This window comes from Gopherus flavomarginatus, chromosome 18 (assembly GCF_025201925.1).
Source record: "Gopherus flavomarginatus isolate rGopFla2 chromosome 18, rGopFla2.mat.asm, whole genome shotgun sequence".
Classification (NCBI taxonomy): domain Eukaryota; kingdom Metazoa; phylum Chordata; order Testudines; family Testudinidae; genus Gopherus; species Gopherus flavomarginatus.
The window spans coordinates 22,569,084-22,593,340 of record NC_066634.1 but is presented as its reverse complement, the minus strand read 5'-3'; the positions used below and the strand labels follow the sequence as shown (position 1 = coordinate 22,593,340).

The following is a 24,257-nucleotide window of genomic DNA, read 5'->3' as shown; positions in this document are numbered from 1 at the left end:
ACAGCACTTCTGAAAGGTTGCCGACCCTTGGCCTGGATGTACTTAACAAGATACTCTGTCTAATGAAGTATTGTTCACGAGTGTTTTCCAGCCAGGCAGGCTGTGTTCCCTTTTCCACGACACAAGCAATGCTCAGCTTGACTCTTCGGGGAAGGATTCTGTGGGTCTGTTTGCAGCCACCGATATATCAAACCAGTCCTTTGATCTTCCTTCATAAACGAGGCACCGTCCTGCTGCGTTCCTTTCTCTAGATTCTGCTGTCTCTTGTGGATTTAGCCATTTAGATTAGCTGGTGGCTTAATAGGAAAATAGACTTGCATTGTGAGAGAGACAATGACTAGCCAGAGAGAAGCGTCTACTATCCCCTGCCTGAACAGAACCTGAGGCATTTCACTACCTGGTAACCAGCCTTTAACATCAAGGCTCTAAGAACGTAACTTTTAGAATATTTGTATACACACTTTGCAATGGCTATGACAACCAATGGGCTAATGGCTCTTGGTAGAGAGCTCGCGTGCCACCCTTGGGTGAATTGCTGTCCATTTACGGGCATTCCCTGGGTTAAGTATAACTCTCTGTGCTTGTTAGCACATAAAGATGTTCCCGGCCGGTACAGAATCCATTTCCAGTGATGCTTTTTTCTTTCGTAAGCCAATGCTGCTCTTCCAGAAGTGGGAGGTTACAGCCCCTCATCCAACCTGTGTCCCTTTTGCCCCCACCCTGACCTGCCTGAGTGCTCCAGCATTTTGTTCTTTTGGACACCCGCATCCTTCTGTGGTAAACACTTAAGTGTAGCAGCAGCAGAAGTTTTGAAGCTAAAAAGAAGTAGATAAGTTCATGGAGGATAGGTGCATCGACGGTTATTAGCCAGGATGGGCAGGGATGGCGTCCCTAGCCTCTGTTTGCCAGAAGCTGGGAATGAGCGACGGGATGGATCACTTGATGATTCTGTTCATTCCCTCTGGGGCACCTGGCATTGGCCACCGTCGGAAGACAGGATACTGGGCTAGATGGACCTTTGGTCTGACCCAGTCTGGCCGTTCTTGCATTCCTGCAGGGCTGGCCAGCCTCATTCCCTCGGCTCGTCCAGTGAATAATGCTGTGGTGGAGCTGCTCCAAATGCTCTGCGAGTCTTCTGCTCAAGCAGCTTTTCCAACAGCCCTCGTCCTCCCAGCACTGGCTGCATCCTAAGGGCTGAAAACGGGAGCTCGTTCTAGCCTGGCTCGTAGGTCTCTGTGTCTGCGTGAGATCGAGTAGCAATGAACCTTCTTCCATCCTCTCAGTCCTCCAAGCGCTTCGAGTGAGCCACAGACTCTGCGCAGGAACTGCACTGCCCGCATTCAGCACCCGAGCGGAGTCCTGCTGCTGCTTTCTGTGTTACTGTGACACCTAGGAGACCTCCTTGGTGCTGTGTAAACAGAGCCAAAAGACAGTGCCTGCCCCGCGGAGCTTGCAATCTAAGGCAAGAGACAGACTGAGGAGCATGAGGAAACAATGAGACAGTCTTGGTCAGGATGACTGGCTGTGGGCTCAGTGCTGGGACCGCTGGGTTGATGGATTTGCATCACCGTCACTGCTTTCCAATAGCTTTCAGGGCCCACGAGTGCAGGTTGCTCAGCACATGGCAGGGTCAGGCCCGTGGAGGCGGACTGTGAAGCGAGCTCTGGTATAATCCCTCGCCCAGGTGTCACGGGCTGAGACCCAAGGTAGGGCGAGTGCCTCTCCCTGCTGGGGACGATCCATACGGAATCCGTACCGGCAAACCAGAACCCAAAGGGCAAGCGGGATCTCTTTCCACACATAGGCGCTGACTCCGTGGGTGCTCCGGGGCTGGGGCACCCATGGGGAAAAATTGGTGGGTGCTGTGCACCCACCGGCAGCTCCTCTGCCCCAACTCGCCTCTGCCTCCTCCCGAGTGCGCTGCTGGGTCCTGCTTCTCCCCTTTCCCTCCCAGCGCTTGTGCTGCGAAACAGCTGTTTCACGCGGTAAGCCTGCTTGCGGGAGCAGGCGGGACCAGGGCGGGGATTTGGGAACAGGTCCAATAGCGGCAGGGGGTGGAGTTAGGGCAGGGACTTTGGGGAAGGGGTGGAGTCGGAGCGGGCATGGCGCAGAAGAAAGCTGGCGCCTGGGTTTTCACACATGCTCAGCTGGACTCTTGCAGCACTGGCTGAGCCAGCACTGGGAACTGCGGAGCCAGGGGTGTGACCGAGGGGAGGGAGGGGATTCACCTGTTGAGGAAACAGTCTCCCTAGGGGAATCAATTGCAGAGACGGGTGGAGGGAGAATTGGTTGGGCTGGGGAATTACTTGATCCCCTTCCACACCACACCCACCGGTACTAATTTGGCTCTGGCTGTGCGCCAGAGCCTTCTGCCTGCTCTGATCTGCTGAGCTCAGCAGCATGGGAATCCGGAGGGGGACCGGTGTTTGCCCTGCATGAGTTGCTGTGGCAACAGGGGAAGAAAAAGCAGGGATTATGAGACACAAACAGGTTGAGCTGAGCTAGTTTTCTGGCGGAAGCGAAGATCTTTCCCTCCTCTCCTTCATTTAATGGGACTGAGTGGAAAATGGGAGTTGCAAGAGCCTGCCTTTCACTGAAATCCCTTCTTGGCTTTACGAGGGGCCCCTCCTCCCCGGGGTTAGCAGTAATCAGTAGCATTGGAACATGATCTTTGTCCCCGGTTCAGCGGGCCTGACCTGGAAGGTCACCTGTGATTCCTGCCCTGCTAGCCTGCCACTTAAATCAAGGAAAGTGGCCTGCGGTCTCCTGAAAAGGTAGCCGGTGGCTACCCCTTCTCTCTAACTGCGTGGACAGCGTTGCTCAGTGGGAGCTTATTACGCAGCCCCAGCCAACGAGTAACACAAGTCGGGCCAGCACCAAGTACCAGCCGCTCTGGTGCGAGCGTTTCATTATGGCTACACCGTAGGCCTGCATACGTGCTAGCGGGGTGCTCCTGACGAGTTTTGAATAGGGCCCTCAACTGGCACTGAAACTGGTGCCGCTCAGCGCAGGGATTCGAAAGGGGAAAGCAACAGGCAACCCATGGACTTGTGTGTCACTGAGCTCCGTTCCCACAAGCCGGCGGGAGCGCTGAGGGGGGAGGAGGGTGGGCAGTGGCTGTGCGGTGTTGGGCTCCACCAGCCAAGCCCATCTCCTCCTCCTGCCTCTCTCAGCAGCATACCCCGCAGGGTGGGAGGAGAGGAATAGATCTATTGCAGAGCACCTCGCTACATGTGTGTGGCACAGGGGAGGAGCTATGGGACTCTTTCTGTCCTCCGGGGCATTGTCTTTCCGCTCCAGGCGCCTTTGGAAATCCAGTTAAAACCTAACCCCCTGTGGAGCCCAGGTTTGCAAAAACATGCCTGGGTCGACGGGGGGCTAATGGTTTTTGTGGGTGCCCAACCAGAAGTTTAATTTACACTTAAAACGTGTATTGGCCTAGCAACACCAGGCAGGTGCTCAACACTGCTGGAAAATGAGGGCCCTTTCACAGAGGCCCCAAATCTCTAATTACTTTAAAATTGTCTCTTGAGCCACCTGATGGAGACCGTCCTTCCTGAGGTCTCAGCAAAACCCTTGGATCAGTCCGATTTTTCTTTTACATTGTTGGGTCTTCTCCACCCCGTTTCCTTTCCTCTGCACCAGGCTGTGGGTGGTTTTCGTTTGCGGGCTGCAGGCATGAAAGCTCTGCCCTCCTTCATCTGCTGCCGACCGGGCTAAAAATAAAGCCCCGTCCCAGACAGAAGAGGAAATAGCCCTGTTCTTTTTGGGTTGCAGAGGCTGCTCCATCTTGTAATTTTTGCAAAGAAAATTGCCAGTTACCATGCAAGAAGAGTGTTTTTCGTGGCACCCTGGGCTTCTTTCCAGGGCAATGAAGAGCCGCATGGAAAGCGGTGGGCATGAGTGCCATATCTTGGTGGCTCTGTGGACTTGGAGAGTGCTGTGAATCTGCCCCCGCTGAGATCTCTGCGGCCTCCTGGTCTGCTACGGCAGACCAGGGAAGCCCACCATAGATCACTGCTTTTCCCCATGTTTGACTGCTGTAGCTCTGCTGTGTCAGGCTCCGATCGCATGTGCTAAGCAAAGGCCTGCTGGGCCCGCAGCCTGTGACGGGAGACCTCCAAGGAAGCTGACCCTAGGGATTGCAGGAAGTGGCATCGGCGCTTAAGGGAGCGACCTGTGGGAGTGTAATAGTAGCTGGGGCTCCCCCCTCTGGCTTGGTGCTGACCCCAGTGGTTTGGAAGAGTCTTTGGGTTTTTTTAATTGATTATTTATATTGTCATAGAGCTCCGGCATGGGCCAGGCACAAAATGGCTCTTAAACTGAACATTTGGGCGGTGTTATGCAGTTCTCCCACCCCAGGATGGCTGCATTTCAGTGGTGGGTGAGGCACAAAGGATTGGGGACCAAAAGAGGATTGGGCCAAAAGAAATCTGATGAGGTTCAACAAGGACAAGTACAGAGATCTGCACTCAGGAAGAACGAATCCCATGCACTGCTACAGACTAGGGACCGAATGGCTAGGCAGCAGTTCTGCAGAAAAGGACCTGGGGTTTACAGTAGACGAGAAGCTGGATATGAGTCAACAGTGTGCCCTTGTTGCCAAGTCATGGGCCAGTGACTTGACCAGGGCCGAGCAGTGGGTCAGTGGCAGAGCTGGCACTAGAATTCAGCTCTCCTGTTTCTGTTCTGCAGTCTGACCCTTAGATATGCTGCTGCCATATTCCCTTATAGGGCTGGGATTTGCAACTTTCTTAAGTCTGTGACCAACAAATTAGCCAGAAACTTCTCCTGTGAGACCCACCATGTCCCACAATCCCTTGTACCAACAAAGCTTTGTGGGATTGGGTCACAGTATGACTTTTGGGTGTGTTGGAAGGACAAGGGGGGACTTTGTTTTTTTTCTCTTGCTGTAGCCCAGTATAACATGGTGAGGTGGCCTGTTTTAGGACCCTGCCTTGGAATGCCAGGGTTCTTCTGCCAAGTCACTTTAATGTCAGGTGCTAAACACTTCGTGAAGATGCCGGGCGTCTTGTTAGCTCCGGCCTAGGATATCAGTGGGTTGGTGTGTCCCTCTCTGAGACAGAGGGAACTAAGGGCAGGAACGTGGGAGTCTGGCAGGGAAAACCCTTGGAACAGCAGTCCTTTAGGGATGTTGCCTTTATTGTTAAAGATCAAGGCAAACTCCCTGTAGGGGCTGAGTTTAGAGTAGGGTGTCTTTGTGCACGCTCAGTTCGGAGCAGTGTGGGAACTCCGCCTGTGTACACTTTGCTACAAATTCCCTTTTTCTGCCTCCTTTCTAGTTCTCGCCCTGCTGTATTCCTGCTTTGGGTCACACGTGTCTGCCAGAGCTGTATTCCTGTGCTGACAGTCAGTCTAGGCTGCAGACTTAACCATGCACTTGTCTGTCATGCCGCCTTCAGCAGCTTTGTTCAGTAGCTGTGTGAAAGGCTGCCCTTCAGCTGGGGATGGGGCGTCCATAAACCTGATACCAGCCAGCAGGAGCCCAAATTCTATTACCATGCCCACTAAGCCAGTCTGGTTGGAGCATTGATTTCCTCTGCCTCACCCCTACCTTTCCAGTGGTGCACATTTTCCATGTGCACCAGCAGGAAGCTCTGGTGCTGGCATTATGCGCTTACCCCTCCTCTGCTGGCTTAGAGGAGTGTGCATCCTCTTAACGAGGTGGGGGGGGGGCAATGACGTGCCTAAGGTTACGCCATTTTCAGCTTGGAAACTCGCAAGTCAGTGGCAGAAGGGGGTTATGTCTTGGGAGTCCAGATTCCCAGTACTTTCTGCTTAACCTCTGCATCTTCCACCCGCAGCGTTGCTGGTTTATATTCTCACAGAGCCACATGAAAACTGGCTGCATTGTATTTACAGAGCACAGGGTCACACGGCGCCCTGGTTTGGCTCTCATTCAACTAGGCCTCTTTGGGTTTCCTCTGAACTTCTGGATTAGGTGTGAAGGGGCTTGGAATGCATTTGGTGATCTGCATTGAGCCGTCTCCCCCAAGAGGAATCATAGAATATCAGGGTTGGAAGGGACCTCAGGAGGTATCTAGTCCAACCCCCTGCTCAAAGCAGGGCCAATCCCCAGACAGATTTTTGCCCCAGAACCCTTAATGGCCCCCTCAAGGATTGAACTCTCAACCCTGAGTTTAGCAGGCCAATGCTCAAACTACTGAGCTATCCCTCCCCCCAAAGGGAGGGAGAGCCTGCCCACCTGAGGAAGCTGGGTGGATTTGTAGGCGCTGAAGAGTTGGATTCAGGGTAGCTTATGGGCTTGTTGATAAATGCACTTGAGTATTGTTTGCTGGCTGAGTTCAACCTGCCCCGTTCCCGCATGGGATGCGGTGAGGCTGGCTCTGATGTAGTGGCCGATTGCTGACTATCTGTGGCCTCTGTTGCCTGTCTTCATGTACGAATTAACCACCTCACTCCCATCCTCAAAGAGCCCCCCACCCCACCCCCAACTCCCCTTCAGCGTTGGATCCGGTGGGAAATTGCCATCCTTGGGTGTTCATAAAGTCCACCATGGACCTGCTCCAGTGCATCTTCACGCCTAGCCTCCCCTCTCTGCCCCTCCGTGCAGTCTCCCTGCTGGGGTATGGGAGAGCCTTCTCTGCAGCATCTGTGGGTCAGCTTCCCTGGACTCATCCTCTGCCTCACTTACTCCATCTTATTTGAAATCTGTTGGAAGCCTGTCAGCTCTGATTCCCCTCTGACTTAAACTGGTGTCAATTGATAGTAACCTTGATTTCATTAGAGGTGCACTGGCTGCTTACTCCTATGAGTAGAGAGTTAGGGGACTCCTGCTGATGTTTGCAGTTCAGTCATAGACTATAAGGCCAAAGGGGGGCTGAGGTCAACTTGTCTGACCTCCCAAGCCAGAGACCTGCCCCAAATAATTCATGTTTGAACTGGAGCAGATCTCTTAGAAAAACAGCCATGATGGAGAGTCCACCACAAGCCTTGGTAAACTGTTCCAGTGGTTAACTACCCTCTCTGTTTAAAAAATGTGCACCTTATTTCTGGGCTGAATTTCTCGCTTCAACTCCGAGCCACTGGATCTTATTTAGACCTTTGTCTGCAAGACTGAAGACCTCATTATCCATTTTTTGTCTCCCATATGTAGGCATGTGTAGACTGTGATCATGTCATTCTTTATCCTTTGTTAAGCTAACGAGATTGAGAGCTGAGAGTCTCACTACAAGGCTGGTTTTCCAGTCCTTGAAATCATTCTTGTGGTTCTTTGGCCCTCTTCAGTTTATTAATGTCCTTCTTGAATTGTGGATACCTGAACACACACTCCACCAGCAGTCACACCAGGGCCAAATACAGAGCTCCTATAACTTCCCTACTCCTGCTTGAGATTCCTCTTTCTACATCCCTTTTGGCCACAGTATCACCCTAGGAGCTCGTGTTCAGCCAATTATCCACTGTGTCCTCCAAGTCTAGTTCCACTGATTGGTAGTGGGATTCATCATCATGGCATGTCCCAGAGGGCCAGAGTAGTCTGATTGCAGATCAAGCGCCCTCCTGGTTCGATCTCCAAGTAGGACCTTGAGGCAGCCTGACTGTCAGTTTGTCCATCATTGGCAGTCTTATCTGAAGCGTTTGGCACCTGTGTAACTGCTGGCCCCGTGGCGGCATTCCTCTGTAAACAAGCTCTGGAATTCCTCGGCTTCCATCCTGATCTGTCCGAACCAAGAGCGCCGGTGAAACTGAACAAGTGTTGCTGGAAGTTGTTGCAGGGTTTGGCTGTGGGTATCCTCGTTGCTAATCTTGTCCTGCCACTTACCGTGGAGCGACAATGTCAATCCGGCGTGCCTTGGCTTTCCTCATTGCTCACGGTTCACTGCCGTGCGATAGAGTTGGCATAACTGTGTGCGGTTCTGTAGGTCTGTGGCTTTGCAGCTCGGTATTGCAGTGTCCCCACAGAGGCTGCTGACGGGCATGAAACATGACAGCAGCTGCTGCTCCTACGTGAGCCTTCTCCACCCGTGCCATCAGATAGTGACGCTGTCGGATACTTGCTGGTAATCGTTAATATACAACACTATAAATGTCTGGCCTGCTGGGCCAGACGGATAATGGGTCTCTTCCCCACAGGGCCTTTGAGCAGAAGGCATTGGTGCAGGCAGAGTAGAATGCAGCTATTGAGAACTTGTTCAGCCGTTTGAGGTTGGCCAGGGAAGACCTACTTGAGACGGGGCAAAGGGCCAGGCATTTGGTCAGACTTGACTCTGTTCTTCATTGCCAGGGATCTCCTCTGAACCTTTCACCTCTGTTCCCCCAGCTGTCCACCAGACTGGGATCTGTCTGTTCACAGCGCAGCCCCTAGCTTGGCTGCCCCCTTGGTCAAATCTTCTTGCTATGGTGAGAGAGTCTTCCTAGGCCCGCAGACACTTGAGGGGCAGGTTCTTCTTGCATCTGCATCCAAAGCCACTTTCCCTGGCAGTGTGGGACTCGAGCTTTTGCAGACAGGGTTGCTTGGATGAGATTCAGCTGCTCTGGCCGGATTCTTTCCTGTCGGCCACTAGGCAGCCGTGTGCTCCGCGTGAAAGACGCTACACGGTATAAATCTCTGTGCTGTGCAATCAGAGGCTTGGCGCAAACCCCTGCGTATTGATCTGGCTGGGGAGCAGCTTTGAGGATGGCCTGCAGTACTCTGGGAGTGCTGGCGACAGCGTGGCGGGGGACGGGAGGCGGATTGCCGCATTGCACTGCCATAGGGGCTTAAAAATAAACCCCGTTGTCATTCCATGTGTGACGCCGCCCCCATAAATTACCCAGTGCTGTCAGTCACCCTCCCCCGTCCCCACCCCAGTTGCTGAAAGCAGGGCTGGGGGAGGAGAGGGCAGCCAGGAGCTGCCTGGGAGGGCCGTGGTGAGGACTGCAGCAGTGTGCAGTGAAGGCAGGAGCAGAAGGAGGGAGCAGGCACCTTTGCAGGACATGACTCCACCACGCTGATCCGTTCCTTAAGTGCCTTTTGGATTCCGAGGCTATATAACCACTTGACTGGGATCCTGGGAAATATGATCTGTGTTACTAGAACTTAGAACCTCTCCCGTAACTTTGCCGCCTGTTCGGCGCCATAGCAGAGGCAGGTACAGCCAGGATACTTGCAAGAAAAGACCGTACAAATTACAAATAGTCTCAATTTCTTTTGTGCCTCCTGCTTTGAGGTGGCACCTTCTTACTTTTCTAGAGACCAGCGGATCATCGCGGCCTGGGTCCGCCACTGAGTGTGGGACACTGGTCTTCCAGATATTTAGATTCACAAGGGAAGGAAGTCCTCGGTGACTGGATAGAGCAGGGTCTGTGATCGGACTCTCAAATATTCCTGGATTGAGGAGGAAGTGGTTAAAGGTCAGGACACCTGCGTTCTATTCCCTGGGTGCCCTTGGGCAAGTCTCATAATCTCGCTGTGCCTCACTTCCTAATCTAGAAAAAGGAGTGTCTGGCCTCAAAGCCTGTACTGTTTGAAAGGCTTTCCCGGGAGTTATCAGCACCAAGTGGGCTCACACGTGTGTTACAAGTTCAATAGTCACTGCATGAATTTCCAGTGATCCCAGAAGCCCTGGCATGGGCAGGTTTCTGGAGGACATGGGCCTCGAAGCATTAAACGGCCTAAATATATTCCACCCCTGCTCTGACTTCTCTGAAATGGAGTTCGAGGCTTCCAACCAGTACCGGGGAGAAGGCAGAGTCCTGCGGAGAGCCTGCTGCAGCTGGATGTCGGCCAGCCTTCCCCTGGGGGAGAGAGCTGCTGCTGCCTCTGCACATTTTGTTAATAAGCATGTTTGTGGCTAAACAAAGGCCTCTCCGCACTCGCGTCCAAGACGCGAGCCAAGGCCATTAAATCAAATCCCCAGAGTCTGATGGGGCTCCAGCCCTGAGGCGGAGCGGCCCTCGGATCTTCCCTGATGAGTTGGGGATTTCTCTGGCAAGACTTATTCTGGTAGAAGGCCCGTTGACCTCGCTGCGGAGTCTTGCCCCGCAGACTTAGGCCTTGTATTGTATTGTGCAGCGTGTCTTCCTGTGTGCATGCAGGGTTTTGTGCGGTACAGAGATGAGGGGGAGACAGGGGCGTAGGCCAGGAAGAAGGGAGTTGTATCCCTAGCTGAGACTTCAGATGGGAAGGCAAGGCGGAGAGATACAGGAAGGCCGCTCCTGGTAGTGGCTGCTGCACGGAAGACGACTCTTGTGGCAAGGGGTTGGACCGCCTGGGGCTGGTGAAGCAGCTGCCTGTAGGAAGCAGAGTTGGAGACGGGCAGAGAGAAGGCCGAGCTGGAGCTTTGCAAAGAAGGGAGAGCAGCTTGGCACAGGGCAGCCCAGGGAGTTGGCTGCGGAGGCGTTTTGTGCTTCCTGGGACACAGGAGAGTGTAGAAGTGTAAACAAGCGACAGGGAGGGAGGCGCGAGGTTCTCTGCAGAGCAGCTTAAAACGCAGTTGCTGGGAGGCTTTTATAATCTGTGGTCCCAGGAATTCCTGGCCATGGGGCGTCTGGTGACTACAGTCCAAAGTGACTCTGTTTCTGGCGTGTAGTAGCAATTCTTCGCATTCCTCTTCCCTCTGAGGGTCATCCAGGGCTTGACGAATAGCTTCTCAGCACCCCTCTGTAACGAGCTGAGTGTCCCCATCCTGTAAACCCAGCTCTCTCACACGGGGTTAGGGTGATCAAGTGTCTCAATTTTTATAGGGACAGTCCCGATTTTTGGGTCTCTTTCCTATATAGGCTCCTATTATTCTCCCGCCCCCAGTCTCCCCCATCGCCTGTCCCGATTTTCCGCACTTGCTGTCTGGTCATTGTACACAGGCCACGCCGAGGCTCTGACTCCAGTCCCCTGCTCTAGCCACTAACGGAGCCAACATCTCAGCACGCCAGGCTGAGGCACAGTTGACAAGCAGGGGTGCAAGTGCTCTGCTCCAGCTTCTGCATTACTCTTCAGCTCCTCTCCCGCATCGGAGCGGCTGCTGACTGCAAGCCCTCGAAGCTGTCGGTGGGGTTCGGGCACCGGATGAGCCATTGTGGAGACGGCTCTGACCTGAGCTCAAACGCGGCTGGCGGTTGTATTAACTCTGTCTCCATTACAGACCCTGCTCGCCTCTTTGGCCCCGTGGATGGCGTTTCTCTCTCCTCTCCCTCTTCCTTTCCCTAACTAGCTTCCTGGTGAGGGTCCTAGTGTTGCCAGGACGGGTCCCTCTGCTGCAGCCGCTAGCAGGATGGCTTTGTTTGGGGTGACCTCGTGCCTGCACTGCTGTGTTGTTTCTGTTTCGCTATCACCTGCAGCCCCGTTGTGCTGGACACCTCATGCAGAAGTCTCTACAGCCCCTGCCACACATTGTGTATGGACCCAGTGATCTTTTCTCTTTTCTGCTGTAAAAGGTCGGGGCTGTCCTGCTTCCTCCCGCAAGCCTGCTATCACATGACACCTGCTGCTGTCCCGCGATCCAGACCTGCGGCACCCCCTGCTCTTCCAGCCCTGGCTCCCACACAACTCTGCTGCGCCCTCAGGCGGAGCAGCCAAATGGCACTCGTTCTGAGTTACGTGGTGTCTGTGGGTTGTTTTGGTGACGTTTTCGATGTGCACCGTCACAGTTCTTTTTGTCAGCAAACTACAAACACGCTCAGGTCGGGCCAGGCACAGGCTGCAGTTTTGTAACTGCTGCGTGTCCCTGCGTGATCAGACAGGCGAGCAAGCCCTTCCGTTTCATAACTGAGGGGTGCACAAACCCGCAGCCCGTGCAAAGCGTCTGCCTCTCCTGGCTGGAGTTGGTAAGACAGGGCAGCCAGGTGAGAAGGGGAGGACCGTGCCATCATCAGACACAGCTGGAGGAAAAGTCATGTCCTGCATAAATGGACAGAGATGACGCCGTTTAGATAAAACATGTTCCCATAGGAGGTGGGGTTGGGAGTGTTAAACTCCTCAGGCTTTTCTAACCTGCAGAGAAGAGACATCAAGGAAAGATGTAAAATCCCCCAGCCTAGCTACTGACTGGCTTGGAGGCCAGCTCAGATCTGTCCCAGGTTAGCAGCGAGCTCTGCGGTGACTGCTGCCTGAGATGAGCTGGTGGGGATCTCCTCTCAGTCCATAGCAGGCACCATACCCATTAGCAGTGCTCTGCTGGCAGAGAGGCCAGGTGGATAGGACTGGAGACTGTGTGCAGGTTGGGGGGGTGTGGAGGCGTAGGTGTTAAGAATCTGCCCCTTGTTTGTCCCTGTTGGTGTCGCTCCCAGCTGAGCTGTGTGGCAGCCACCAGGCATGTCATGTTCACCACCAGACGTTTCATTTTCCCTTTTTTTTTTTCTTTTCTGTGTGTCTGTTTTTTGTTTTTGTTTCCCCCCCATCCCATGTCCTGCATGAAGACCATCGTGCGGGGAAACAAAACTGCCAAGGACGGCTCCCTGACCTGGCTGCTGGATGAGTTTGAGAACATGTCGGTGTCCCGCTCCAACTCGCTGCGCCGGGACAGCCCCCCCCTCCAGCCCCGCCGTGACCAGCTCTTCCACCAGAACGGACTCAACGAGGGGCCGGCCAAAGCCCAGCCCCTCGAGGACAGGAATAAGGACCACAAAGAGAGGACTCGCCATGAGGCCAGGAACGAGCTGGATCGGGACAGGGAGAGGAACCGGGACAGGGAGGAGAACCGGGCCCAGCCACAGCAGCCCCGAGGGCAGGAGCCCGGCAGCAAATCCACCAAGCACCCTGGCGGCAGGCCACCCCCTCCTGAGTACCACAAGCCCTCTAAGGAGGGCAGGCCCAGAGCCCATGACCGGGATGGCAGGCGGGACTACCCGGCGGAGAGGGACTACAGCGAGCCGGCTGACCGCGTGGTCAGGAGGGATCGCAACGACGCCTCCGACAAGAGACCCAAGTCCACATACACCGGGGAGAAAAGCCCGCAGTCCCCGCGGGACAAACGCCCGCTCTCCGGGCCCAATATCCGGACTCCAAACATCCCCGTCTCCGAAGGGGTGATGAAGACAGCTCAGCAGACCGGCCGGCCTTTTAATACGTACCCACGAGCTGAGACTGACCCTGTCAGGGGCACAGGTTCTCAGGTAAAGGTTCCCCCACCCCTCGGGCCATGATCCTGACTATCTGGCAGCTAAGGCTGAGCCATGTTTGCACTCGGTTCACTCCCAACCTGCCATCAGTGCCCCCAAAGCAGATGCACCCTCCCAGGCAAAGCACCCACCCTCTGCTTTAGGAATTAATCCTCCGCTGAGGGGCTTCTTCCATAAGGCATATCCACTCTTGATGGATTTAAGGTGTATCAAACCAGGTGTTTCTGGCAGGCTGCTGGTGTGGGTGGCGGGATGGTTTGTGGCCATCTTCCTGCTTGTCTGGGCGCTTCTGTGCTTTGTGGCGCTAAACGTCAAGCGTGCAGCAAAGATGGTTCATTCCTCTCGAACAGCTGCGCGCTCTGCGGCCGATGCTGTCTCCTGCAAGAGCCGGTTCCCTGGACCGCTGCCTCTGAGCCCTGTAGCAAGCCGATGCCACCACTACACTGATCTCCTTCAGCGGCTGCATGCTCTGCATCACCACTGCCTTGGCTCCCTGTCCTCCTCTAGCAAGCCTGGCGCTGCCGCACCGCACTGTCATCCGGACGCAGCTTTGCTCCCTGCACTGTCTCCTGGAACAGCACCTGTCTCCTCTACACGTGCTGCTTTCTCGGTAGCTCTCCCGCACTGCGCTCCTGCACCTTTCCTGCGGCCACCGCGCTCCCCGTAGCAATCCTGCACCACCACTGCTCTGTCCTTCCGGCTGCAGCGCCGCGCTGTGCGTTAGGAATGCTGACGGATGCTTGAGGCCTCTCTCGCAAGGCCGTGTCCAGTAGAACCACCTGTAGATGCTGTCTGGATGTCTGGTTCTCTTTTTCCTTTCCTCGTACCTATTCCCTCTCCCCACAGCCATCCCAGTGCAGATCTCTCGCTCTGTCTCTCTCGTGCAGCAATAGGTAAACTCTCCTCTCTAATCACTGCTGTTTCTCTTCAGACACTGTCTCAGCAAGGCTTCTCTGGGAACCCCAGGGGAGGATGCCACACTGACATCTTTTTCCTCTTCTTCCCTGTACCCTGTTGGCAGGGAAGATTTCAGAGTGGGAAGCAGCTTTTGCTCCGTGCGAAGGCAGTCGGCGGGCGGAGAGCCTGGGGTTGATGCTGCGTCTCCCGGCCCCTCTGTTCTAGGTTCAGCTGCTGATGTGCTGTTTCTTTTTCCTCTCTCTCTCTCCTTCCAGGCAGAGCCCAGGTCTGCGAGGCCCCAGGAAATGACATCCAATGGGCCAGTAAGCGGGAGCAGTAGCTCCTCCAGGGTCCACCAGCCAGGCCAGCCGAAGTCCAAAAACCCAGAGCCGCCCCATCCGGGAATCTCCCCACACGCATCAGAGCCCTACTTAACTCGTATCCCCCAGTCAGCCCCCCAGCCATCTTATTCCCAGCAGCCACCGCCGCCTCCTCCCCCCACGGCCTCCCAGCAGCCCCGCTCCCCGCAGCGCGAGCCCCAGCGGGTCTCCCACGAACAGTTCCGAGCCGCCCTGCAGATGGTGGTTGACCCGGGCGACCCCCGGACCTACCTGGACAACTTCATTAAAATCGGCGAAGGCTCCACGGGCATCGTCTGCATCGCCACGGTCAAGAGCACAGGGAAGCTGGTGGCCGTGAAGAAAATGGACCTGAGGAAGCAGCAAAGACGCGAGCTGCTGTTTAATGAGGTAGGTGGCATATCTAACCCACGGGAGCTTCTCCACACCTAGGTGGGAGCCCCACTGCTTCAGAGCCCAGCCTTCCGGACAGGCGATGGTGGGGATTGCAGTCCCCTTCGTTGGGTCGCAGGCTTGGAATCCTAAAGGAGAGCAGGCCGTTCGGCCAGGCTTTGAAGCAGCGCTGTGTTCACCTGGAGGCCAGGAGCGCACTAGGTGCTTGACAGCACAGCTGGAAAAAGGCAGGGGGGGAGATTTTCAAAAGCGCTTGCGTGCCAAATTGAGAAGCGGCATGGGATCAGCTTGACAGTTCTGTTCTAGCTACGGTCTCGTACTGCGCTCATCTCCGTAGAGTCTGAGTGCCTTCCAGACGTGCCTTAAGCAAAGTGACTGACATCTGCATGTTGGTTCTGTCATGCTGTCCCCTGGGCGGAAAGTATGGATTGGGTGGGGGATGTTTTGGAACGTCCTGTACACATGTGCGTTGCTATCTGCTGGAGAAAGAATTCACCCTTCGTTCCTGAGGGAGTTCGTTCCGCAGTCTCAGACCAGCCCCTGAAACGGCTTCGTCCCCTGGACAGATGAGCTTTACCCTTATTGCAGAAACTTGTTCATCGTGCCAGAGGGGTGTCGCTGATGACCGCGATCTTCATCGCAGAGTTTTAGTCCATCTATGAGATATCCTGGGCCCAGGACGTTGAGTGCCTTGAAGATAAAGGCAGAAAGGTCTTTGGCCATCTCAAGATGCAGACGGGCGTTCAGCAAGGTTTTCAGAACGGCCTGAGCGAGTTAGGTGCCTGACCTGCTTAGATGATTTTGAAAAATCTCACTAGGCGCCCGCCTGCAACTTTAGGTGCATAAATTCCTTTACAGAGCCGGCCAATTCCCCCTGAAAGGTGATGAGACGAGACTCAGAAGTCAGTTCTGAAAATCGATGTATGCTCCCCAGTTACAGAGGGTCCCTGCCCCCTTCTCCCCATGAGCTTCCAGTCTGACATTGGCTGTGATGCAAGGAGTTGGTGTACCAGGCCTTAGCAAAGGTTACGGCCATAAAGTCACCCAGTGGCAGGTTACGGGTACAGGCACTGTCTGTTCAGAATAACGGGCTGGCTTATGGCAGCAGTGGGGAGAAGAGAAGGGCTCAGATAAACCTCCAGGCACTGGGAGGGCGAATTGAAAGGAGCAGGGAGCATCATTTAGGATGATCCCAAGGGGATTAATTAGGAGGAATGGGATGCGGTTAAGCCATGGACTGTTCAGGCTGAATCTCAGGAGATGCTTCCTAGCCTTGGACTCTGTTACCGCAGCTTCTCTCGCACTGTGGTTCACACAGTACAGCCTGGTCCCGTGGCGACTGGCTCCTCTTTATTTCCAGCTGCGAAACCATAAGGAGCTAAAAATGCATCGGGTGCAGCTAATATCACTTCTCTGTGTGAGCAACCGCAGCAGATGCCATTGGGAAACAGGGTGGCCTTGATTGGGCAGGGGGAGGGGGTGAGGGACAGGGAATGGGAGGGGGCAGGAAGCCAGGAGGCAAAGACATGGCCACGCTGTGAGGCACTTTGGGAGCCCTGCTGTATGAAGCTGCAGAAATCGCCTTCCCTTGGGCAGCCCCATTGCCTGCATCTCTTTAATCTGGGCTGGAGAAAGCACCACACAGTGCACCTCAGGGGAATGTAGCTGATCAAACAGGCCTGTTGATGCAGAGCTGTTAAGGGCCCGTGTTAACCCTGGGCCATCTGTCTGACCCTGAGCTCCCCAAGTGCAGCCACCCGCTTGCTTGAAGGCGCCGCACGACATCCTCCTTTCAGTTCACTGCCTGGCAAAGCCGTGCGCTCAGCACCAGCCCAAGCCGAGCCCAAGCTAGCGTAGTGCAGGGTCTCCGGACTGCGCAGGGGGACGCAGGATCGACACTGGCTGGTCATTGGGCCCTCTCTGCACTACGCCGGCTCAGCTGATGGGTTTGGATAGACACTCCCCCATGCATGCCTAGCATGGGCTCATTAGGGCAGGACCCCGTTAGCCTCGTTCCTCCCCAATCACCGAATCAGCAACGCCCAATCCTCCCCCAGTAGCACTTACTGTTACCTCTCCCTCTGTTACTTCCGTTGCCCACATGGCAAATGCCACAGGGATACAGTCTCCTTGTAGAGCGAGTGTTGCCCGAGCCGATCTCTAGCTAGGCCCTAGGGTGGCATTTCTGGTGGGGTGAACCCTGCCTTTTAGGGAACCACATTCAAGTCAGGTTTCTTTTCCTCTCCTTTCTAAAAAGGCTTTTCCTCTGTACGTCACGGAGCTGCGTCCTCGTTTACATTGCCAGCCCCGTTCTTCTGCCGGCCATAACGCTCCGCTCTGCACCCTGCCTTTCAGGTGGTGATTATGAGGGACTACCAGCACGAGAACGTGGTGGAGATGTACAACAGCTACCTGGTGGGGGATGAGCTGTGGGTGGTGATGGAGTTCCTAGAAGGCGGAGCGCTAACGGATATCGTAACGCACACCAGGTATGACGGGGGTGGGAATTCCTGCCCTGGGGCCTTGCGTCTGGGCCAGCTGACCCCTCTGATGCCAGCCTCTGAAGCAAGGTTGGCAGCGGCGTGGAAGTCGTAGATAGAAAAGGAGCACTAGGAATGCCAGGGGGTGAGCGTGTGTGTCAGGCTCCAGGCCTGTGCCTGGCAGTGCAGACACCAGGAAAACCAGGCCGGATGGGTCTCAGTAGCTCCAGCTAAGGAGTGTGAAAAGCCGGAGGGCAGGAGAGGGGAGCCGTGGAAACAGGTAGCTCAGAAGGGAGATGGAGAGTTAGGTTCTATTTGTTGGTATCTCTCCACAGCAGGGTTAACTTGGGTGCTCCCCCAATTCTCACCCGAGTTCAGCAGTGCTGGAAACCCAGGCTAGCTGGCCCCTGTGGACCTGAGCGAGGCTTTTGTGCAGGCTGGTAACCTGCCCACTTTGCAGTGAGGACGCAGGCTAAATCCCTGAGCACGGACAATCCTCCAGTGCCTACCCACAATTCTCTCTGTGTGCCCAGGACAGACACATTCACTGGGAAAGAGGCCTAGAGCGACTCAGCTTCCTGCAGCATGAAGACCCATGGGATGTGCCCCCCGAAGCCCTAGCGACGCCCTTGGGGGGGAATGCAGCACCTGTGACCTGAGTGTGGCTGCTTAGACCCGGGTGAGGCTAGCATGAGGACTGTATCACTCTGCAGGGATGAGCCACCCAAAGAGACTAGCGGCAACCCCAGACAGGCTACATCTGCACTGGCCAATCAGCTCGGATGGCTGGCCTGGACTTCCTGAGCTAGCCTGGCCTGTGTGTGAGCAACCGCTCTGCAGGCGCTCCCCGAGTTACTGTCTGAGAACCCAGTCTGTGGTTCTCTGGGGAATACTCCTGGTGTCTCAGCACAGTCCATTGTGGGAGAACTTGTCTCCCCGTCGGGGGAATTATGGGAAGGGCATTGGAAGGTTATCAGAGCCCCAGTGATTTAGCTGTTGTCCTCACTTTAGAGTGCATGGTTCCAGCCCAAGTTAAAGCAGAGCCTAAAATCTAGGGACAGAACCCAGGAATCCTGACTCCCCAACCCCTACTCGAGCTAGGGATGGAATCCAGCAGACCTGACTCCCAGCCACGCTGCTGGGTCAGCTAGCTGGGCTTAAAACCCCTCCAAACCCAGACCAGAGGTCTTCCTGTGCAGATGGTGGGGCTAGAGCCCAGGTTTGGTGTGTAGCATAGCTGTACCCCAGAGGCGAGTCTGAGGGTGCAGGCACATCCTGTCCTAGGAGCGGGATGGGGACCCACCCACTGTGGGGCTGCAGAGCCGCTCTCTGAGTTGCTTTTCTGCCTGGCACCTCCGCCTCATTATACGTGAGTCTTCCTTGCTGGTCCGCAGTTCTCCGCGAGCCCATCGCGTTCAGGTCGCGATCATAGCTGGGTGTATCTGCTAAAGGCAGGCTGGGACTTTCCGTCCCAGCTCTGCCAGACTCGCTGTGGGGCCGTGAGCAAGTCCTTCCTCAGTTCCCCATTTACGAAATGGTAATAATGCTTCCCACACCTAGGGTGGGTCTGAGCTGGCAAAGCACTTTCCGCCGGTCTGATGCCGGGTGCCATGCCAGGGCAGTTCCCCCTGTTGCTGCAGAGCACCGGGAAGCTTGTCAGGGCTCTGAACCTTTCCCTGCTTCCAGGATGAATGAAGAGCAGATTGCCGCTGTCTGCCTGGCTGTCCTGAAAGCACTTTCTGTCCTCCACGCCCAGGGGGTCATCCACCGAGACATTAAGAGCGACTCCATCCTGCTCACCCACGACGGCAAGGTAAGTGACGCGCACGCAGCTGCCTTAGCTGTGCTGGGGAGTCCTGCGTTAACAGAGGATTTCTGCACTGCATGGAGCTGGGTGAATCAGCTGTGCCCTCTCCTGTGAGGACAGCGACACCTAGGGGCACAACCGATAAATCGCTGCGTAAAGATAACAAGGAGTCCGGTGGCACCTTAAAGACTAAAAGATGTATTTGGGCATGAGCTTTTGTGGGTAAAAAACCCCACTTCTTCAGATGCATGGAGTGGAAATTACAGCTGCAGGCATTGTCTACTGGCACGTGAAGAGAAGGGAGTTACCTTTCCAAGTGGAGAACCAGTGCTGACAAGGCCGATCCAGTCAGGGCGGATGTGGTCCACTCCCAGCAATTGATGAGGAGATTTCAATACCAAGAGAGGGCAAATTGCTTTTGTAGTGAGCCAGCCACTCCCAGCCCCTATTCAAGCCCAGACTGAAGGTGTTCAGTTTGCACATGAATTGTAGCTCTGCAGTTTCGCTTTGAAGTCTGTTTTTGAAGTTTTGTTGTTCAAGGATGGCTACTTGGAAATCTGTTACTGAGTGTCCAGGGAGATTGAAGTCTTCTCCTACTGGCTTCCGTATGTTCCATTCCTGATGCCCGACTTGTGTCCATTTATTCTTTTGCGTAGAGACTGTCCGGTTTGGCCAATGTACATGGCAGAGGGGCATTGCTGACACGTGATGGCATACATCACGTTGGTAGACATGCAGGTGAATGAGCCCCTGATGGTCTGGCTGATGTGGTTGGGTCCTCTGGTGGTGTCGCTAGAGTAGATATGGGGATAGAGGAGGCAATGGGGTTTGTTACAAGAATGGGTTCATGGGTTGGTGTTTTTGTTGTGTGGTGTGTAGTTACTTGTGAGTATTTGCTTCAGATTGGGGGGCTGTCTGTAAGTGAGGACTGGCCTGTCTCCCAAGGTCTGTGAGAGTTATAGATCATTTTCCGGGATAGGTTGTAGATCATTGATGTGCTGGAGAGGTTTTAGCTGGGGGCTGTACAGGATGGCCAGTGGTGTTCTGTTATTTTCCTTGTTGGGCCTGTCCTGTAGTAGGTGACTTCTGGGTACCCGTCTTGCTCTGTCAGTCTGTTTCCTCACTTCAGCAGGTGGGTATTATAGTTGTAAGAACGCTTGATAGAGATCTTGTAGGTGTATGTCTCTGTCTGAGGAATTGGAGCAAATGCAGTGGTATCTTAGGGCTTGGATCGTGTGATATGTCCTGGATGGAAGCTGGAGGCATGTAGGGAAGTATAGCGGTCAGTAGGTTTCCGGTATAGGGTGGTGTTTACGTGACCATCACTTATTTGCACTGTAGTGTCCAGGAAGTGGATCTCTTGTGTGGACTGGTCCAGGCTGAGGTTGATGGTGGGTGGAAGTCGTTGAAATCCGGTGGAATTCTTCAAGGGCCTCCTTCCCGTGGGTCCAGATAATGAAGATGTCATCTATGTAGCACAAGTAGAATAGGGGCGTAAGGGGACAAGAGCTGAGGAAGCGTTAGGTTCTAAGTCAGCCATAAAAGCGTTGACATACTGTGGGGCCACGTGGGTACCCATAGCAGTGCCACTGACTTGAAGGTATAAGTTGTTGTCCCCAAATCTGAAATGGTTGTGGGTGAGGACAAAGTCACAGAGCTCAGCCACCCGGTGCACCATGGCCTCATCAGGGACACCATCCTAGGATTCTTGCCATTGGCTACAGCTCCCCTCCAGGGCTCGTCTCCTCCGCAGCATTAGCCTGAGGCACAACTCCAGTGTTGCCCCTAAGCCGACTCCCAGAAATCTCTAGCTTGGGTTAAGTGGCGCCTTAAGCCGGCCCGTTAGAGGAGGGTTGTTCATGCCCGAGTGCTGCTGACGCTGGAGTTTCAGGGGGGAATGATGCTAATCCGACCACTCTGCGTAGCTGGACGGGTGTTACGCAGTCTAGCCACGCTCACTAGAACTAGCTAGACTGCGGTAACTCACGGAGTGCAGACAAGCCCATGTCAATGTGCTAACTCGCGTGAGAACTCCACGCTGCCCTGTCGTCACTAGGGGCTTGTGAGCACTGTGCTGCAGTGCCGACAGGAGACCGTCTCCCTTCACTGTGGTTAAGCCACGTCCTCGAGAGGCGGTAGCTGTGTCTCCCGTCATCACAGCACTGTCTACACTGGGGATTAGGTTGGTATAATTGTGTCGCTCAGGGGTGTGGATTTCTCCAAATTCTCCTACTCTTTTTACAACCTCCTTTCCTACTGATGTAGAATATGCTTTTTCCATTGTATAGGGAAGAGGAGGGGAGCGGGCTGTGCGGGGGAAACCGTGAAATTGACTGGGCCCTGCAAACAAATGTGGGGAAAGAAGTGGCGTTTTCTCTCATCTGGTTCAATTACCATCCGTTTACACACGGTTGTAAAAAGTAGGTTAAAAAAAACCCTTCAGATAGTGTTAGCTGACTGTGTCCCCTTGAAAGCAGAACAAAAACCGCTTTTTTCCCACATGTACATCTTCAGAGCGTTGCAGAAATGAGCTAAATCTCAGACTGGTAATGGAATATCCATGTTTTCTCTTTAAATAACCCTTCCGTTTTAAAATCAAGTTGTTCGTCGTTTTAATTTCCTAATAGGGCCAAAGTAATTGGCTCTTTTTTCCTTTGAGGCTCATGGCAAGGCTCTGTTCTAGGTCGTAACAGCATGGTTACAAGCCTCAAGTTCACCTTCTTTAAGAGCCGAACCCAGCCCACGAGAGCTAGAAACGACTGTGCAATGAAACAAACCAGTCTCTGTTTCCACCTGGCACGAGTCTTGGCCTGTCCATGCCTTTCTGTGCAGTCCATTTGATTCCCCAGGCTCCCCTTTGGATGCAAATCTGACTTCCTCACAAGCGAATCATACGGAAGCGGCTTCAGTCCCTCGTGCAGATTTGCATTTCACGTGCTTTAAATTAAAAAAAGCTGGATTGAGCTTTCCTTTGGCTCCCTTTTCCATCTGACTGTGCAAATCCGCCTAATTTCTCAGGGCGTTTGCCATCAGATGCCGTTCAATAGCAGGTTTTGAAATCTCAGTAACTCCCTGTGTCTCTTCTCCCTCCCCACCCCCTTTCATCCAGAAGGCCCAAACCTATTCTAACCTAGCTATTACGGATTAATTGCCTGCCAAGCTTGCTTTTGAATCTGAGCCATTTTGGAGTTATACCAATGTGAAAAGGGTGTTTTGTTTACACTGATAAACTCCTGTGAGGCTCTTACACTTCTGACTATGGGGATTGTAAATCTTGTACTTGGGAGATTCTGATCACAGCGGGTAGAGGCTGGGACGGAATTATGTACTTAAAAACTAAACAACTTTGCCAACCAGAGTTGATCACTGAAATGCTGAGCAGCTTAGGCTGTTTTTAGAATTAAACTTTCTACTCCTATGTTGCTTCTTCATGATTCTCACGTCAGTTGCATTTTTGGTCTCTCTTTCTCGGTGGGGTCAGGGATTTCTCTCTGTGGAGTTGCAGGCCAGTCTTGCAGCTGCCAGCCGTTGTCCCTGTGCTAACTCTCAACCCTCTTCCTTTCCTCTCTCCCTAGGTGAAGCTCTCTGATTTTGGGTTTTGCGCACAAGTGAACAAAGAGGTCCCGCGGCGGAAGTCGCTGGTGGGAACCCCCTACTGGATGGCGCCAGAGCTCATCTCCCGACTACCTTATGGACCAGAGGTAAGGCCAGAGGGGCAGGGCCCTGGAGTCCAGGGGGGAAGTTCATCCTGGCCCCTTCCTGAGAAGGCTCGTCAAAGGGCTGAGGGAGGCCACTGCTAGAGAAGGGAGATGGAAATGACAGCGTGGCAGGGAAATGAACAACCAGGGCCTGGGCGATCCCTAGTTTAGTGCCTGGGTAATAAACTGGCACCTCAGGCTCCCCCCTCCACACCCCCCCCCCCCAAATCGGGGATACAAACGGGGGCCTCGGCACAGCCAAGGGCGCTCTGATCCAGCTGTCGACCCTGCAGGGCGATGAATAGATGGTAAAACCCCAGCAATGGAAAGGTGGAGGCAGCCTTTAGCTTCCCAGGCCGCAGAGTGGAGCAGCAGGTTCCCAGCACCTCGGGTGGAATGAGCTGGCAGGAGTCAGTCCACATCCCACTGACACTAACTGGTCCTTGGATCAGCGGCCCCGTGAGGACGCCGGTGGGTCACTGGGTCGCCCCTGGGGCAGAATTCGGTTTGTCTTGTTCTATGATTTTGATGATGATTGCGGTTTGTGCGCATTTTTTCTAATGTTTTGTAGACGGAAAGGTTCACAGTTGTGGGAGAGGCTCAGAAAAGCTGGGGACGGCCCCGGTTCATTAGTTAACGACTGTAGAGGTTGAGATTCAAAAAGTTGAAGCTTTATAGCTGTTAACCTGCAAATTGTCAGCATCACATGTCAAAAGCGACAGAGTAAATAGCCTTCAACCAGACTCTCTCATACGTTCTCAAGCAGCATTTTCCTGACTTTGCCTGTCTGTAAATTTCAGTGATCATCTGTGGAAATGTTTTCCCTTGGTTTGTGTGTGTGTGCAATGAAATTGACGGTTACATCCTAAAGGATGTGGGGGGGTGTTCTCTCCATGCTCCCAAACCCTGGGGGCTTGTCTTGACTAGGAAAAGCTGATCATGTAAGGTGGAGTTAAGTCAGGTGTGCCGACTAAGCCTGCTTGAAAGTCTATCATTTATCCTAGGCAGGGCACACCCTGCAGAGGCTTCCTGTCTGGTGGCCTATTATTCCTGTAGCTGTGAAATCCATCGTCTGCTCCTGGCATGTGTGTAGCGACAAAGGCCACTAGGTGGTGCAGTGTATCACTGCAAACTAGCAGGAAGCGTGTTTGGGTCCTAACAAGGAAAGTGCTTATGCCCACAGGTGCGGACGCGGAACGTGGTCCCTGTCTTTGGAAGACTCTCCTGCTTGCTTTCAATTCATGGCATTCGTTCCTAGTAATAAAGCACTAGACACGCTTACGTCCCTGCTAATCAAGGGGCAAACTGTGTGTGTGGGAGGGGGGATTCCTGCAGTGACAGATTTAGAAACACACCAGTCATCTGGTGTAGCAGGCTAGGCTCTGAGTTTCTTCACCAGATGACTGGTTTTTCTAACATGCAGCTGCCATCTCTGTCGGATCCAGACTCCAGGCTGCCTTGCCTGGGGGAGTGTGGCCTAATCACTCTTTCAGTGAGGCCCTGTGATGCTTTTCACCTCTGGGGAGGGTACCGGTCTTTCTGATTG

At 54.0% G+C, this 24,257-nt stretch overlaps 1 protein-coding gene across 6 annotated transcripts in view; it reads left to right on the top strand.

The window, feature by feature from the left end:
* Positions 1–24,257, top strand: part of PAK4 (p21 (RAC1) activated kinase 4) — a 115,697-nt gene that overhangs the window by 85,358 nt on the left and 6,082 nt on the right. For 5 of the 6 annotated variants that reach the window (XM_050928459.1, XM_050928457.1, XM_050928458.1 and 2 more), the window contains 5 exons: positions 12,376–13,071; positions 14,250–14,723; positions 17,082–17,215; positions 18,893–19,019; positions 22,589–22,714. In XM_050928459.1, the coding sequence (XP_050784416.1) occupies positions 12,376–13,071; positions 14,250–14,723; positions 17,082–17,215; positions 18,893–19,019; positions 22,589–22,714 (1,557 nt within the window). The remainder of the gene's footprint in view (positions 1–12,375; positions 13,072–14,249; positions 14,724–17,081; positions 17,216–18,892; positions 19,020–22,588; positions 22,715–24,257) is intronic. The other variant, XM_050928461.1, reaches the window with a different exon arrangement.